At 39.3% G+C, this 16,957-nt stretch overlaps 2 protein-coding genes across 4 annotated transcripts; one reads left to right on the top strand and one right to left on the bottom strand.

Annotated features, from left to right (window-relative positions):
- Positions 1-171: 171 nt before the first annotated feature.
- pdcd2 (programmed cell death 2) lies at positions 172-4,171 on the bottom strand. Of its 3 annotated transcripts, none has more exons than XM_019359487.2 (8): positions 3,857-4,171; positions 3,075-3,183; positions 2,890-2,946; positions 1,966-2,154; positions 1,231-1,401; positions 987-1,117; positions 796-909; positions 172-696 (listed from the first exon to the last, which is right to left on the bottom strand). In XM_019359487.2, the coding sequence occupies exons 1-8, from the start codon at positions 4,034-4,036 to the stop codon at positions 517-519; spliced, it is 1,131 nt and encodes a 376-aa protein (XP_019215032.1). In that variant the 5' UTR covers positions 4,037-4,171; the 3' UTR covers positions 172-516. The 3 variants fall into 3 exon arrangements, with proteins under 3 accessions (XP_019215032.1, XP_019215037.1, XP_005458994.1); XM_019359492.2 differs by having other exon boundaries at positions 1,231-1,398; XM_005458937.4 differs by having other exon boundaries at positions 987-1,087; positions 3,857-4,169.
- A 1,845-nt stretch (positions 4,172-6,016) lies between these two features.
- On the top strand, positions 6,017-16,516 carry rhoua (ras homolog family member Ua). Its single transcript, XM_003454479.5, has 4 exons — positions 6,017-6,634; positions 6,999-7,057; positions 10,265-10,453; positions 12,222-16,516. Exons 1-4 carry the CDS (start codon positions 6,343-6,345, stop codon positions 12,504-12,506), a joined length of 825 nt encoding a protein of 274 aa, XP_003454527.1. The 5' UTR covers positions 6,017-6,342; the 3' UTR covers positions 12,507-16,516.
- The last annotated feature ends 441 nt before the right edge of the window (positions 16,517-16,957 follow it).

The raw sequence follows: 16,957 nt of genomic DNA, 5'->3' as shown, positions 1-16,957 counted from the left end.
CTTGCTGGTAAATGTCAGAATAAAATTTGTCCCGATTGGTGACTTATTGCTGTGGTTATGAAACTGTGGGGGTAGACGCTGGTGAGCTGCTGTGAGGTGATTAGTGGAAAAATCCAATGTTTCTCTAAACATTGTTTTGCTAAATTTGTTTTTAATGATGCAACACACACGTCTTTTTGTATTATAACTTTATACATTTGGAGATGGCATTTTACACTGATGTTTATATTTGCACAGTTCATGATTAGTTAAATGTCCAGTCCATTTAATGGGGAGAGGCAGCATTACTCCCATGTGACTAGCTCAGTCAGCATAATAAGTCAGCTCTTACCTGCAGCACCACGCAGCTGTTTGACTGAATGACAAGTTCAGGTGAAACATTTGGATATGTCAACATCAGGTGTCCCACCAAGCCACGTGGGTGAACGAACACACTGAAACGGAGTCGCCTAAACATATTAATGAAATCAGCACCACCTGTGCTTTTCCTGCTATGCATGAAACAAAGGAAGCCCATCATCTTCGTTCAGTCTGCGTGTGTTGCTCTGAGCTGAAGTCCTGCTTCCAGATGACCTCGGGGCAGTACTGGTCGCTGCGTTCACAGCTGGCAGAGCACGTGTAGACAGCCACAGTCCCCCAGTCGATGCTAGCTCCAGTCGAGTCCACGCTTAGATTGTTTAACAGCTGCGGCATCACCTACACAGGATAGCAACAGCACAAACTTGTGAATAAATCAACCATTAGTGAAAGATTAAAGACTCGAGCAGGTCTTCAACAGATCAGCAGGTCGATTACCTGGAACTCAAACGTCCTCTTGGCACCACAGGTGCATGATGGGATATCCTCATCTGAAGGGACGTGCTGAGAGGAGACCCACAAGGGAGAGCCCCCTCGACTGTAACGTATCACCTAGAAATGACAAACACTGTGAGATATGGACAGAAGAAAACAACCGTCTGGATCTTTTTAGCTCTTCCATTTTCTACCTGGTGAGGTTCAGGTGCGATCTTCTTCTTAAACCTCTGGAACACTTTACTGTCTTCAGTCTCGTGCATTGCCATCTCCTCCAGGTCGCTCTCTGCCAGGGCTGATAGAGAACAGAAGGTCAGGATTGGTGCTGGTCACAGAATGATAATGAGATAAATATAAACATCACTAAGACTGGACTTTTTTACATAAAGGTTCACTTTTCAATTGGAAACTGAGAAAAACTTTAACCTTTAACCTTACATTCTGCCAAGGAGGGACAATCCACACTCCTCTGAGTACTGATCCCTCCACCGTCCTCTACTTCTTGTTCTCCTTCAGCCTCTTTGACATCTTTCTCCTCCTCCTCCTCCGGCTCAGTGACCAGCTCAGTCTCAGGAAAGAGGAGCGGGGAGGGTGTAACAGGAGACCCTTCTAGACAGAGACGGACAAGTTTAGTCTTTCTAGTGATGAGAAATGACAGTCATAATTCTCTAAACTCAGGGAAAAGGATTATGGACCACTTAGCTGTTTATCCATCGATTTTCTAAATATAGATACACTCTGGATCAGATCGGCTGCCCACTAAAGGGCTAACACAGAGAGAACCACACACGCTGACACCATTTTACAATCATCAATTAATCTAAATGTACCGAGGGCTGTGAAATTACTCAAATATTATTTTCAATTACAATCTTAGCTTCCATCAATTAATAAAACATGATAATTTAATAAAAGGTTTATTGTGCTGTTTTATGATTTTGAACTCATCACATTTCTTTACTTTTCCCTCTTTATAAAAATCCAAATTCACTCCTTTCATTTTTTTTTTTACTCTAAATTCATTTTATGTATTCATTTATTTAAATTTCACAACCAGATTTCTTCTTTGGAAAGTTTAATGAACACGTTATTGTTAGGTTAAATAATCACAATCTCAACACTGAAAAAAAATGCGATTATGATTTTTGCAGCTCCAGTAAATATCCCACACACCTTGGCTGCCACACTCTTTCTTGTGAGATTGTTTCCAGTGGAGGGTCTGGTGGTGTTTTCCACAGTAGGTCACAGTGTGGCACCGAGAGCAGGCTTTGTTACCGGGGCATCCGCACACCCAACACAGTTTAACTCCCGAAACGGGCAACACACTCTGGCCCTCCTCAGCATCACAGGGTGGTTCATCCTCTGAGGGGAAGATGATATTTTATATTTGTTGACAAACAGACATACAGTTGTGGTCAAAGGTTCACATACATTGGGCATGAGTGTCAGGGTAATGTTGGGCTTTTAATGATTTCTTTAAATTGTTGTTTTTCCACAGTGGAAGGATTGTACAGCAAACATCTTTAATTAGAGTAAAAAACAAGAACCTGCTGCACATGTTTGTATTAATTCTTGAATTTTTTATAATCCACACAGGGTCAAAAGTATAGTATAAGGCTCAAATATATACATACACACTCTGTATATTTTGTTTAATGTTCCTTAGCAGATTGCACCTCAACCAGAAACTTTTGGAAGCCATCAACAAGCTTCCGGCATAATTCTTCTGGATGTTTGACAACTCTTCTGGCATGGAAATGGCATTTAAGCAGAGTCTGCAAATTTTCCACAGGGCCGAAGTCAGGGCTTTGAGAAGGCCATTAATGTGAGTCTGCTTTATCAATTCCAAAACCGGTTTTATTGAGTGTTTCGGATCATTGTCTGGCTGGAACATCCAAGTGTGACGAAGTGTAAACGGTCTAGCTGGTATTCCATTCCTTCATTATTTCATCCACTTTGTGGAATCACCCTCACCGTTAACAACAAAACAGCCCAACAGCATGATGCTACCACCACCATCTTCTTCTTCTTCTACAGAGAGTCAGAAATTTAATCTTGAATACTTCATTAAGAGTTAGACAGCAAAAATTCACAAACCTGGTGGCGGGTCGTAGGGGTAGAACTCGTTCCTCCTCGGTAACTGGTTTCTGAAAACTTGCATGAAGGAAAACACAGCTTTTTAAGAAATACTGCAAAATGTATTGAGAAAAATTTGTAGAATCACACAACATCTCACAACACCACCCCTGGGAAGTGAGAGACATGAAACAGTGAAGAACTACCTTTCATGCAGCGGCTTTCATTTCGCATGTAGCACTCTGGAGTTTTGCAGCAGAAGAAAAAGAGCGTTCGGTGAAAACTTCTGTCCTGACCGGATATTGGTGCATACACCTGCAACAATTCAGGTAAATCAGATCTAAAACCAGCTGTTTAGTTAGAAACAGTCTTCAGAATCAGCTCTGCATCATCACTCTAAAGGAGTTTATCTAGTATTTACTTATTTATTTATTTATAGTGAATAAGGCTGAGGTGGGATGCAGAAGTTAAATCTGAGTTCACCCAGATTTGAGTATGCGTGCACTTAGGTATAGGTTCTGTGTGTGTGTGTGTGTGTGTGTGAGAGAGATCAGGCTTGTAAAAAGTACTTAATTAGAGTAGAAAAATACTCACACATTGTAAACCACCTGGGTAAAATGTTCCGATTCTTATATCAGAATACATATCAATAACCACCCGGCTAATGAAGGTCTAGTACTCAAACCAATTAAATATATTTTTGGGGGATTCTAATTTATTAAGGATATATTTCAGTATGTACCTTTTTAGGAGGCTTATAAAATCCAAATGTATGATATGTGTGCCACTTTCCTTTCTCTGTGTTTATGCTGCTAAAAATGTTATGTTAATATGTTTACTGTTTAACAGGACACCAAAGCTGCAGTCTACAAGTTATTCCAGTCTTTATATTATAATGTCAGCACAGCTCTCTATGCCTCAGACTTATAACAGTGCAGTGAAGTAAATATTTTTATGAAGTAGGATAACATGGCTCCTGGAGGCTCACCTGCAGCAGGAAAACCATAGGAAGACGGCATATCTCACACTCCAGTTCGGGCAGAGAGGGCAGGCCTCTCCGGCTGAGCCACGCCGGCTTCCCTCCGACTTTACTCGGGAACTGAGGAGACCGAAGCCGCCACGGCTCCGCATCCTCCAGGAAACCCAGAACTACCTCCGCCGAGGACATGTTGGTATTACAGAATATCTAATGAACAGTATTTAACGAACAGACTCTAACCCTCACTGACAGAGGATCTTCTACAGCTTAACAACCAAAACACATGCTGCTACAGTTCTGAAACTCGTCCGTGAGGAAACACAGTCCAGACTTTAGTTCCGTGGGCCTCGAAACTAAACTGTCACTCCGTTGGTAAATACTCATAAATTTATGATAGTGCTTGGTGGCTTGAATTAAAATGTTTGACTGATATTCTACATGTCGAGTTTTAATATGTTTTAATAAGCAATTTAACTTTAGTTGTATTTTATTGTGTCCACCAGATGGCGCAAATGTCACACCTGTAGTCTAAAAAAGTTTTAAAAGAAGTCACATGGACTCTAGTGGTGCTCTGGGAGGTAACGAAGTAAATGGAGTAAATGTAATCAGCATTACAATGCAAAAGTCCTGAGACTACCCTCAATATTTATATTTTGCTTCAAATTGGAACTGGAGGGACTATGCTAGGAGGCTATTCCAGCTGTCATAAGGCAAGAGGGGGGGGGGCATGAAAATTCCATACAAAAAGGAAACAGTGCTAGCCAGAACGCCAGGACCCATCCATGTTCTTAAGACACAGTTCTCCAGGTTTTCTCTAGGTCTTTCAAAGTTTTCACCCATTTTCAGTACAGACCTTGTAACTGACTATTTTCACTGAAGTACTTTTTTGGTTTTGGTTTTTGTTAAGCTACTTAACACTGCCCTATGAGTCAGGCAAGCATAAAAACAACAGAATTCAAGGGATGAATCAGTGTTGTGTCTGGCCCTTCATCCACGCATAATGCTTCATCAGAAATGGGATCAGCGGGAGGGTGGCGGAAAAACTTGGTGACAGTGGAAAGGAAAAACTCCCTTTTAACATGAAGAAACATCCAGCAGAACCAGCCTGGGGGGGGGGGCAACCGTTTGGGGGTGAGAGGAAGGGGACAGGTCGACAGGACAAAAGACACCCTGTGGAAATGAGCCAGAGATTAATTATAACTAATGATTAATTGCAAAGTGGTGTATCAATACACAGAAAGTGAAAAGAGATGAGTGAAAAAGAAAAGCTCAGTGCATCGTGGGAAGCCCCCATCAGCTTAGACTTATTGTAGCGTAAATAAGGGAGGGTTCAGCGTCACTTGATCGTCTTGACAGAAAATGGAACAAAAGGCAGCCAATGTCCAAAAAAGAACTTTGAATGTCCTTCAAGAAGCCTATAGAACTATTCCTGAAGACTACTTAAAGAAATCACAAGAAAGCTGGCTACAAGAGTTAAGACTATGTTCAAGAATAGAGGTGGTCACACCAAATATTGACTTTCAACTCATTACAATTGGACAAACTCTTTTCCCCCTCATATACTGTATATCCGTGTGTGTGTATATATATATATACAACCCACAAGGCATTTGTGTCTCTGTGAACTGGGGTTCTTTCCTCTATGTTTGACTTCAGTTTGTTTTTAAGTTCCAGTAGTGAAGTACATAATAGGCTACCAGTAAACCAGCTTTCCTGTGGTGTGATAAGATTGGTATGTGATTTGCAGTAAGTACTCCAGAATAGACAAAAAGAAGAGAAAACCACATACCATGGTTTTCACTTTAAAAAATAAAAATAAAGATGCTAGACAATAATGCTGATATTTCATACAAAGAAAACGCCACAATAATGCTTGATGAAAGCAGCAGAGCATTTTCAAACAAAGAAAACAAAAGCAACAGGAAAAAAGAGGGAAAAATAAATAAAATTTCAGTCTATGAAACTATCATCTACTCTTTTATGATCTCTAACCACTAATTAGTTAACCCCAACATCAATCTAAACCTTAATGGATTTATAAGACATAGTTTGTCCTCCGAAGAGTGGCAAGTCCCCACAGTGTGAGTGCGTGCAACCGCTATTTGTCCCCACAACACCTGTAATCCAAGCACACACACACACACACACACACACATAGGCACCGTGATGTCACTGAAGGGGAGTTAGCGGCGGGTCTCTCCGTTGGACGTCTGGACGGACATAGACTCAGACCAGCGGCCAACGTTAATTCATCCTCCGCTCTTAGAATCGGACTTTCATTAATAATTTAATAAATCATGACGCTTAAAGGGGCTGTGTTGGGTGAGCCTCGGGTCCAACTTTGGTGATTTAACCATGGTAACTAAAAGGAAGAGGGCTTCGGCGACCACATAAAGTCAGTTGACAAACTGTGGCGGACGTTAACGGAAGAATGGACGGAGTGAAAACTGGCCCTCAACAGGACTGAACCTCCCGCCCGGGTCTCCTCGGGCTCCATGTCACCCTCCTCTCCGTGCCAGATGCCCCAGCGGGGCGATGGCTGCTACAAGCCGGCACCGGTGTCCCCTGCTCCGCCTGTGCCCCCGCGGAGGGTCCGGAGCCGGGACAGAGGCTCGGGCAGGACGCGGCGATCCGCGGCAGGGTCAACGGGAGCCGGAGCAGCGGAGAAGCGGGTGAAGTGCGTCCTGGTCGGGGACGGGGCTGTGGGGAAAACCAGCCTGGTGGTCAGCTACACCACCAACGGCTATCCAACCGAGTACGTCCCGACTGCGTTTGACAACTTCTCAGGTAAAAAAGAGGAGAAAGTAATGACATGGTTCATAGGATCCAATTAATTCAATGATCTATGTTTCATTTCATCAAATGTTAGAAATGATGTCTTTGGCTTTAATGATCATATTTCACACAGTCACAGTTTTGCCTACTGGAAGCTGTCTCAAGGGATTGATTTATGTGTTTACTTGACTTATTTAATATATTAAAATTCAGTTTTTCATATTCTTTTAAAAAATTTTTTTTATCATACTGACTTTTTTGCCAGTTTGTGTTGTGTTGTCATCAAAGTCAAAGTTTGTCATTTTATTACAACAGTAAACCTTACATTGGTGATACTAATGTGTGTGTGTGTGTGTGTGTGTGTGTGTGTGTGTAGCGGTAGTATCAGTGGACGGGCAGCCAGTTAAACTACAACTCTGTGACACAGCTGGACAGGTCAGTGATCTCTGTACAAACTAACACTAGACACTCACAGAGCAGCGTTTCCTGTTGTTTTTTTTAAATTCATGTTGGACACAATGCCTCTCCCAAGGAAATTATTCTTTCTTTCTTTCTTGCCTGTCTGAGTAGCATCCAGTAAGACAAATGCCTTTTTTTTGCCTGAGCTACAAAGGAAATGGGAGGGAAGAAGGATAAGACATGCTGAAAAGGCTGTATTGAAACAAGACAATGCATGTCCTAGCCCTAGTCAGTGGGATAACATGTAAACAGGTTAAAACATGAAGTTCATTAGGTTCTACATTGCAGGGATGTTTCATAGATGACAGGAACATAGATTAGGACTCACAGACTAAAAATAAATCAGTGTTTTGTGTATCTCTAGGTCTTTCCTTGGAATAACTCTCTGGCACACAGGAAGAGATGTAATTCTGTCCACATTTGCGAAGGCGTAGATGTTTGTTTGAAGATAGTGGAAGATATAGATCACTGTGATGAGCTACAACTGGTTAAACATTAAACAGAGGGTATATGCTGATAGAGTTAAAACAAATACGGTAAAATATCCCCACACATGCAGTATAATCACATAATCATGCACCAGAGTCACATAACCAGAGTTATTATAGTTTGTTTTTTATTTTTACTTCATTTTGACTTTTTCTTTTTAATTCAGTTTAGTTTCAGTAAGTTTCCAGAGTGGATTTTCATTTTTTTTAGTTTAGTTTTTATTGTTTAAAAATGTTTAGTTTTAATTTATGTTTCATTAGTTTCAGTGTTAGTTTTTTAAGTATTATTATTGAGGGCATAATAATAATCAGAGGCAAGATTTAGGAAAATTACTATAGGTATAACAATAAAAAACACATACATTTTAATTCATAGTCAACTCACAGTCTTGTAAATATCCAGAGTCTCAAAAAAACAAGTCTATCAATGACTCATCAGGCAAGGTGTAATACATTTTTTTGAACCAAAGTAACAGATACTCAAACATTAAAACTGAAAATGGACATTTCCTCTATGTTTTTATTTTACTTTTGTTAGTTTAAGTTTACAAAATCATTTCATTTGGTTCTAGTTTTTTTTTATTATTATTTTAGTTTCACATCTAATTTTAGTTTTTAAGTTTAGTTTTAGTTAGCTGTAATAACCTTGACATGTAACATGTAAAAAACATTATAATCACTATTTTTCAGCTCACTTCAGCTGTATTTATATGTAAGACAGTTTGTAGTATCTGGAAACTGCAACCATCAGCTGATGCCCTATGAGAAAGGATTTGGTGACAATGGGGAGAAAGAACTTATTTTTAGCAGGAAGAGAAGCAGTAAAGTAAATCAGTAAGTAAAAGTTTATTTATATAGCTCTTTTCACAGACAGATGTCACAAAGTGTTTCACAAGAGAGGTAACAAAAACTCAATACAATCATAAATACATCATAAAAGCCCTGGTCTAATTAAAAGCTTTTTGAAATAAAAATGTCTTTAGCTGCTTTTTGAAGGTCTCCACAGAGTCCAAACGCTGTAGAAATAGAGAAAGTGGGTACAAGAAAAGATCAGTCCCCTCAAGCTCTGAAACGATGTGGGGGACCACTGTGGTCCCCAACAGGTTACGAGAAGAGGTGTATATGTGAATCAAATCAGCAATATAGGGAGGGGCCTGTCCATGTAGTGCTCTAAAGGTTAAAACAAACATTTAAAAATGGAACCTAGATCTGATTGGTAGCCAGTGAAAGTGGTAGCCTTCTGGTACAACCAGATAAAGAATGAAGGGAAAGAGAAGAGTAAGGAGAAAGGAGGAGCAGACAAACAAAAAACAGCAGAAAATACAAACTCTGGGAGAGAGAAGAGAAACATTAATGACATGCAGTATCATCAGTTGTATAATCACCCTGGTTCTATAGCAAATGGTAAAAGAATCACAAAAAGGTCATTTATTTGTCCACATTGATGGAAATGATTTTCTTTTTTCTTTAACTGTTAAACTAATCACTACAGTACATTTCATGTCTCTGCTGTGCAGATGCTACAGTGGGAACACATCACTGTGGCAACCGAGAAAATGGAGGTTCAAAAGAAGAGACAGCTGTAGTATTTTAAACGAAACCATCATCTTTTTTATACACCTAATCAAGTAGTTTCTAATGATTATTTATAACATATTTTCAACTAATTACTTATTAAAATTATACAAAGGAAAAGTAAAATATCTATAATGTGTATGACTCAAAGTGTGGTCTTTTGTGTGAGCGGCAAAATGATTCATTTCACTACCATTTCCTTCAGCCTCTGAATGTAGACATTTCTATTAATTTCATTTTTTGTTTTTTACTTTAAAAATTTAAATGACTAATTTCATAAAGAATGGGTTAATCTAGACAGATAAATAACTGTGTTCACAGACAAACAAAAATCTTGGAAACTTAGAGGTCATCACTGTTTCATTTATTCATGTATGACAGTTGCAAACAAACAAACAAACAAAAATGCATCTCAGAGGAGAGTGAAAATGCTCTGTTAATGGAAAGTCTCCCACCAGTCAGAGCCTATAGCAGCATAACTAGGGGGATGCTATAGCATGCTGTGTCAAAAATGAAAGCTTGAAGCTTAATCAAACTTTAGAGACAGTGCTTGTTTCATAAATCCAACAGAAGAGGGTCCTGATAGCTGATAGCTCCTCCCATTCTACTTTCGGAAACTCAAGAAACAAAAGTTAAACCTGCCCTTCCAGAGCAAAGTGCACTGTTGGGATAATATGGTAGATTATCACTACAATGATCAACTGCCCTCAAAAACAGTGGAACATTGAATGAGAGAGAAAAGATAAAGTTTGAGATCAAGGAAAACAGAAAGCCTTTTTTTAGGTCCTGATAAAATGTGCTTTTCAAACTTTTTCTGATAGGCTCCACCTCAGAAGCAGAAATAAAGTTCACACTCTTCTACCAGTTATTATATATCATGAACAGTAAAAAGGGATCCGAGGTGAATTTCAATAAACTAAAGGTTAGCATAATAGCTTAAGTATGCTATATATTTTTTTAAAAATCACATTAATTGAACATAGTGTTACTCCTAGCTGTTATCATCCCACCTGCAGTGGGGCCTGGCCTGTAGTTTAAGAACCACTGCCTTAAAGCAGAGGCAGGCAGTGATGAATCACATTATCTCTGTGTGAACACTCTTGATCTCTCACCTTTCCAGGATGAGTTCGACAAGCTGCGCCCTCTGTGTTACACCAGTGCAGATGTTTTCCTGCTGTGCTTCAGCGTCGTCAGCCCCGCCTCATTTCAGAACGTTCCTGAGAAGTGGGTACCAGAGATTCGGAAACACGCCCCCTTTGCACCGCTGGTTCTTGTCGGGACGCAGTGTGACCTCAGAGAGGATGTCAAGGTGTTGATTTTTATCCTGTACATAAATCATGAGTAACTAATCATTTAATCATTTCTCTTTCTTATCATTCTTATCATTGTGTAAACCAATGACACCATGCACAAACTAAATGGAAGTGTTATTATAGTTATTGCACAGCTTGGTTGTGAATCTAGAATTAAACTGTAACATTATGAAGGTTATGACGTTCAGCTGGTGTTGATTCTGTTGTAGAGAAATATTTACTCACCTTTATGGTCATTTTGGCAGCTTTAGTTATACCACTGTCGAGGTTTATACATTTTGTCTGCTCCATTTAAATCAGTCAGGGTAGAGTAAATATTAGAAACACAGCATCGTTCAGCAGCACCACAAACTGGAGCCTCATAAATGTCCAAGTCTCCGTGCTGTCTGGATGTTTTTTTGCGACCACAGAGAAGAGTTGTCGCAATGTCACAAGTTAGTAATGTTGCAACTTTATGACCAAATGCAATTTTGGCATTGCATAATGTGTTTGTAGGAAAAAAGCACATGGACGTATACTCAGGGGCTGTAGCTGTTTGGATTATAAAACCTTTTCGTGCAACTTACCCAGTGCATAAAAACACTAATGCTAAAGCCTGTACAGATGCATCTTTCCTGTCTCCTCAACTGATTGTGTGCTGAGGTCAGTACTGTCACTTTACAGCAAGCAGGTTCCTGCAAATGTGTTCCTGCTGTATGTCAGTGTTGTCAGATTCTAATTTTTCTGGCTTTGTCCCACAGTAAAAAGATATGTGAGTTTAACTGGCGATTCTAAAATTGACCATGGAGGTGATTTACCCTTAATGAAAGTATGAAGATGCAACCTGATATCAAAGTGTGTAATAAACACGCTGGTCCACCGCGTCCATTTTCATGTCCACTTCACATTTTGACTCGCATACATTTCACATTTTTGCTTACACGTTTTGCCATGATCCTGGGTTGGAATATATTTATATATATACACACACACATATATATATATGTGTATATATATATATATATATATATATATATGTGTGTGTGTGTATATATATATATATATATATATATATATATATATATATATATATATATATATATGTATATATATGTATATATATATACACAACCTATATATCTAGGTTGTAGTCTAAAGCACTTTGAGTGATCAGTACAAATGTAAGTCCATTTCCAGCAAGTAGCACTTTAAACATTTGGCAGACAGGCAAAAAGATAAGACTAATTCATTTAAAAAAAGAGAGAAACAAGAGGTTAGACAAAAAAACATACAAAACAGGCAAAAATGATAAAAAATATAAAAAGGAAGACTAAAAGCAGGCAATGCAGATTAACAGGACCGAAAAGGGAAAACAATAACTGTAAAATAAAGTAGAAGACACAAGTAAGTCTATAAAAATATGATTTTAAAAAGTTGTTTTAAAAGTTTACAAGGTTTTTAAGGTTTACTAATTCTGTGAGAAGGATCTCTTCAGGCCGGTGCTGATGCAAACATGCAGTCACCCTCTTGACTTCGAAACAGCCACAAGGGCCATACCTGGATCTACTTTTATGCTGTATGTCTTTCCCCCATAAAGATGACATTTGACTCTAATAGGCGTCCAAGGGGGAAAGAGATATAACTTGAAGTCAGATCCAGATATACCTTAAAGGGCTCAATTAACACATAAAAATGAATTCTAAGACAAATAGTATTGGGGTGATGTGATACTATTTGCTTAAACTAGTAAGTATATTTATTTCATATTTTTGTAATTTTCTTTAGGTCCTCATTGATCTGGCGAAGTACCGTGAAAGACCTGTGGACCCAGTGGATGCCCAGGACTGTGCGATGGAGATTGGAGCTGTGGCCTACTTAGAGTGCTCTTCGCTGACCCAAAAAAATCTCAAGGAAGTGTTTGACACAGCCATATTGGCCAGCCTGCAGAACTACAGCTCCCATAAGCACCAAAGGGGGAAAAAGAAACGCAGAAAAAAGCAAAGACAGACACCGGACAAGATGAAAAGCCTGTCAAAGTCGTGGTGGAGAAGGTACTGCTGTGTGGCCTAGAGGAGACTTTATTCTTGTCTGATTCAGCTGCGTTTTAGTTGACAAGCACAGAAAGGTGGTTTTCTCTTTAAAAGGAGAAGGATACAGGACCTCTCCTGGACTGCGGCTGGGAAGTGTCACAGATGTAAAATATTTTGTTTTTAGCCCTCATTGTGGATGAGATTTACTACTGAGTCTCCCTGCAGGAGAAGGTGGTGCTGTGTCTCCTGGAATTAAACTGGCATGAACCAGTTCTATTGTGGGACTAGCAGAAGATGTGATAATATTGTTCAGGATTAGACTGGTACAGATTTGAACAGGAACTTGGAACTGTGTTTTCTCTGGAGTTAGATCCAACCTATAATGGATTTATGCAGCCTGGTTACGTACCCTGGAGGGGAACTGGACTGTCTTCAGAATATAATTGTTATTATTGGTGGCTTAAAAACTGTGCGTCCAATTCCTTGTCCTTTTTTTTAAACTTGCTTCTAAATTTAGTCTGGTTTCAGATGCCCATGATTAGAAAGAACTGTTGACTGAAATAGACCAGACCAGACCAAACGCTGTCATTTTGGAGTTTCTGACCCAGACAATGATCAGTGGATATAATTATAGTCAGAACAAGTCCAACCCTCAGTTAATTTTAGAGCTGCTTTTTATAACTGGGGCCATTGTTATTCATAATGAAAAAAAAAACACTTTATTAAGCTGTTAAGTGTTTCCTGGTCACACATATGTTTTGTCTATAACCTGGATCAGGGTTTCCCCTTTTATTGTAGTGCTGATCTGGACAATTATGCTTTTAGGTCTGGCATGAAATTGAGCGTAGTTTTCTGCATGTCCTGACCGCAAAAGGTTTGGTGAGGCTTCAGCTTTGATCAAAAGTGAGATTTCAAAGAATAAGGAGCCAGATAATGAAAAAAAAATGTTATAAAACATGTCTGAATATCCGCTGCTCTCTAACAGCAAGCTGTGTCTTTAGTCAAGAAGATACAACCTGGATCCAGGACTCAGTGACCCACTTTGGGTTTCCACTGGTAGCTGTGGTATTTTATCATCTTCATCTAGCCCCCATTATTACTGAAAGACTGAACAATCTGTGAAAATAGAGTGGTACCAGTGTGGTGTGGTTAAATATAAATCTCTGCACTGTGCTGGTGACTGGTGCTTGACCTTAATCGGGCAGGAGGACATTTTGTAATTCATGATCACATTGTTCCACAAACGAGAACGTTGCTCAGTGCGGTACTCAAGTGGCTCTTTTCACATGGAAATGAAGAATTCAGTTTAAAACCGAGACATTCGAATCTAAATCATCTACAGGCACAAGCTGCAAGGCAGGCAAATAACAGCAGATTGATGTTAGATATTTGTTCTGCTTGATGTGGGTTTGATTTATCTTTGCAGACACTTAAACAACCTTAACTATGAGCACGTAATGTAATTAAACCAACCCAGTGCTCTTTGCATGTGTTTGTTTCTGTAGGTTTGCAAAAAAGAAAAAATGAAGATGACTTCATCTTTTCTCTTCAATGCAATTAGGACTGTGAAGTTTGAATTTTGTACTAGCAATGTTAACCATTATCCGCTTTTCTGCCCTCACTGTTATAGCCAACCCTGTGTTTACTGTTTTCTGTGATAGTGCTTGCAGGCTGTCCTCTCTCAAATAGATGTAGCTTTATGTGTTGTAAAGCAGCAATAAAAACAAAAGTGAAGATGGAAAACATGTGGCTGTCACACACTCAGCTGCCACACCTTCCTTCGTACACCATAGTTACTAAACCGAGAGCACAGACCAGCAGGATCTGTTTTATTTTTCTTCAGTGTCTCCGTCTAAAAAGGCTCATTGTATTAGAGTCACTGCAGCAGACAGGAAAGGGCGCAATGTTTGTTATGCCATTTTGTAGCATAAAACACAATTATTCATAGAGATCAGACATGAACACTGAGAACACTGTCACAGCTGGATTTTAAAATTTGGAAGTTTTAGCTCACTTCCTAGTTAAATGTCAGAATTTATTGGAAAAAAGATAAAACTATGAAGTTAAAACTGTTATATTATGAAGAACAGATTTATTATTTTACTGACGGATTTCAGCTTGTGCCCTTCATGAAAAATATTACAGACAAGATTCTAAACAGCATAGAGTAAAGAGTAGAGTAGAGTAAAAATATGTACAAGAGCCAGCATACATATCCACCAATGAGGCACCAAAAAGGTTGGCCTGGGCAAATGGTTTAAAGCTCAGGGTCTTAAAATTGTTTAAAAGATTTGATTTAATGACATATTTTGTTCCTTGTATTGTTAGTGACAATAATAATTGAGACTATGGATGTGTGACGTTACAATGACATCAGGGCCATGTAAGATGTAACTGACAGGTATTCTGGCTTATAAGTGTGGTGTGAAAACCTTGTACAGTTCTCAGAAATAAGCATTTTCCCCCAAAGAACTACACCTCATCACATTTTCTAATCTGTGGCTGCTGGGTTCTAGCCTCAGCCTGTGGGCTTACAGGATCTGACGTCATTATTTGAAACTGGCCATGTTTAATATGAGCATCCATGAGTGTAACAGTAGATGTATAACAGAAAATAAGGAAAAGTAAAACAGATCAGCTTTAGAAAGGGTTTTACTGGAGCTGCTTGGTAGCTTTCTATTGAAGATGTTACAGTGGTGACTGAATGGTTTCACTGTTTCACGGTGTTTTAGGCTTGATAGCAAACGCATTGTTTCTTGCAGGGGAAAAGGCATAATAGGTTACTTGTCTTGCTGTTTGTGTGCAGTCTTGGCTGATGGTGCAGTAAAGTAGGCTAAAGGTCATGCAGAGTCTTTATCATAGCTTGTGTTTCCCTTCATCAGCTTTTACCTAGTTTAACATTTCTGGAAAGCAGGATGTTTGCTCACTGCAGTCTTTCAGTAAATATTATTATTTTTTAATTTATACCTACTGAAATACATTAAATCAACATATTCTTACATAGGTCTGAGTTGGATTTCAGGGTAAAACCTCCTTGATGGTTTTTCCTCCTCATACATTAAAATGTGACTCCATAAAGCATGCAAATTTTGCCACTCTGTTCATGACTGCCTGATTAATAGGATATTACAATTCAAACTGCTGTCATGTGATCCAACTTTTAATGTGTAAGACTATGACTGTGCTACCAGAAAACAGCATAGATTAAATTTTACTCCTTTTAGCTGCCCCCCCCCCCCCCCCCCCCCCCCCCAAGTGATCAACAGCGGCATTCACCCTGCACTGTATGATGGATGTAAGGCTTTGCAATGTAGAACAGATCGGTCTCTGGAAGTGAACAGTGTTTAAAGACAGTCAGAGAAGATGTGTGCTGGTATTCTTCTAAAGCTAAGACAGAAATGTTCTGTGTTTGGAGCAGGTCCAAAGTCAGGAGTTTTATTGGTGTTATTGAGCTATGAGTTTTCAGAGATGTGGCTGACTTTAGCTATCGCAGTAGATTTGGTGCTGGAACTGGATTCCAGAGTGACCTAATTATCCCTGCTGAGGACATTTATCAATAAGTAACTTGTGTAGTGCTATTGGATAGCAAGTTAAAGTCATCCAATAGGAAAATGTTTGAGTCAGAGTAGAACAAGAACTGATCCTCTGTTTACTTTAGGTCTAAATGTGCAACTTCATGCACATTTAGACCTAACTGGGCACTAAATGCCCATGTTGACCTAATTCCTGATTGCACAAGACTGCCCCACGTGGTTTTGTGAGTGTAAACAGAAGCATTGCCAACAGAAGGTCTCATTTTTGAGGTTCGATTGTTTTACTGAGGTTGATACCCCCTAGAGGACACCTGAGCTCACTCACATGAGACACCAGCTGAAAGCGTTTCTTAGGAAACCAGTCCACTGAGCCTGTGTGAAGCGCCAGTGTTTTCATTTTCTCTGCATATAAAAACACTGCTGCAATTCTCTGTTTAACCGAGGGCTTTGGGTTGTGTTTGATATATTTGTACAGACGTTTTATACCCTGAGAAATAAAGAATATTTGGTATAAAAATATGTTGTGTTTCAGTGCTTAGTGGCAGACTGAGAATGTGTGTGTATATAAACTCTACTCCCACAGGCTGTAAACAAGACTGAGGTTTCATTTTAAGGTGCATGCATGTTTGAAATGGGGGCAGTAGGGCATGCAGCATTTTAGCACCATCGCTTTAATGCAGAATGGTGTTGAGTTTGACAAAACTCCAAAATGCAAAATAGACAGAGGTCATGTAAACGCAATCAGGCAGCATGCTAAACTATCCAAAGGCAAACTCCACAGAAAGTACCTGAAGTCAAAAAAATAAGTATGAGCACCAAAAAAGCATGAAAAACCCTAGAAAGACTGGAAAGCTTGAAGGAGACAACACACTCTGGCAGGTAAGAAGAACAAATTCAGGTATATATACGCTGAGGAGACTGATGGCGAACTGTAAACAGGTATGAAGGACCACACGGC

Source organism: Oreochromis niloticus, linkage group LG1 (assembly GCF_001858045.2).
Source record: "Oreochromis niloticus isolate F11D_XX linkage group LG1, O_niloticus_UMD_NMBU, whole genome shotgun sequence".
Classification (NCBI taxonomy): domain Eukaryota; kingdom Metazoa; phylum Chordata; class Actinopteri; order Cichliformes; family Cichlidae; genus Oreochromis; species Oreochromis niloticus.
The sequence above is the reverse complement of the archived record's forward strand: the minus strand, read 5'-3'. Positions and strand labels throughout refer to the sequence as shown.

Excerpts from the sequence above, each read along its gene's own strand:
- pdcd2 (XM_019359487.2), bottom strand. The coding sequence starts at position 4,036 with ATGTCCTCGGCGGAGGTAGTTCTGGGTTTCCTGGAGGATGCGGAGCCG. Across the intron at positions 1,118-1,230 it reads TTGTCCCTCCTTGGCAGAAT|CACCAATCCTGACCTTCTGT; the intron begins GTAAGGTTAAAG and ends TTCTGTGACCAG. Across the intron at positions 697-795 it reads AGAGGACGTTTGAGTTCCAG|GTGATGCCGCAGCTGTTAAA; the intron begins GTAATCGACCTG and ends TATCCTGTGTAG.
- rhoua (XM_003454479.5), top strand. The coding sequence starts at position 6,343 with ATGTCACCCTCCTCTCCGTGCCAGATGCCCCAGCGGGGCGATGGCTGC. Across the intron at positions 6,635-6,998 it reads TGCGTTTGACAACTTCTCAG|CGGTAGTATCAGTGGACGGG; the intron begins GTAAAAAAGAGG and ends GTGTGTGTGTAG. Across the intron at positions 7,058-10,264 it reads TCTGTGACACAGCTGGACAG|GATGAGTTCGACAAGCTGCG; the intron begins GTCAGTGATCTC and ends TCACCTTTCCAG.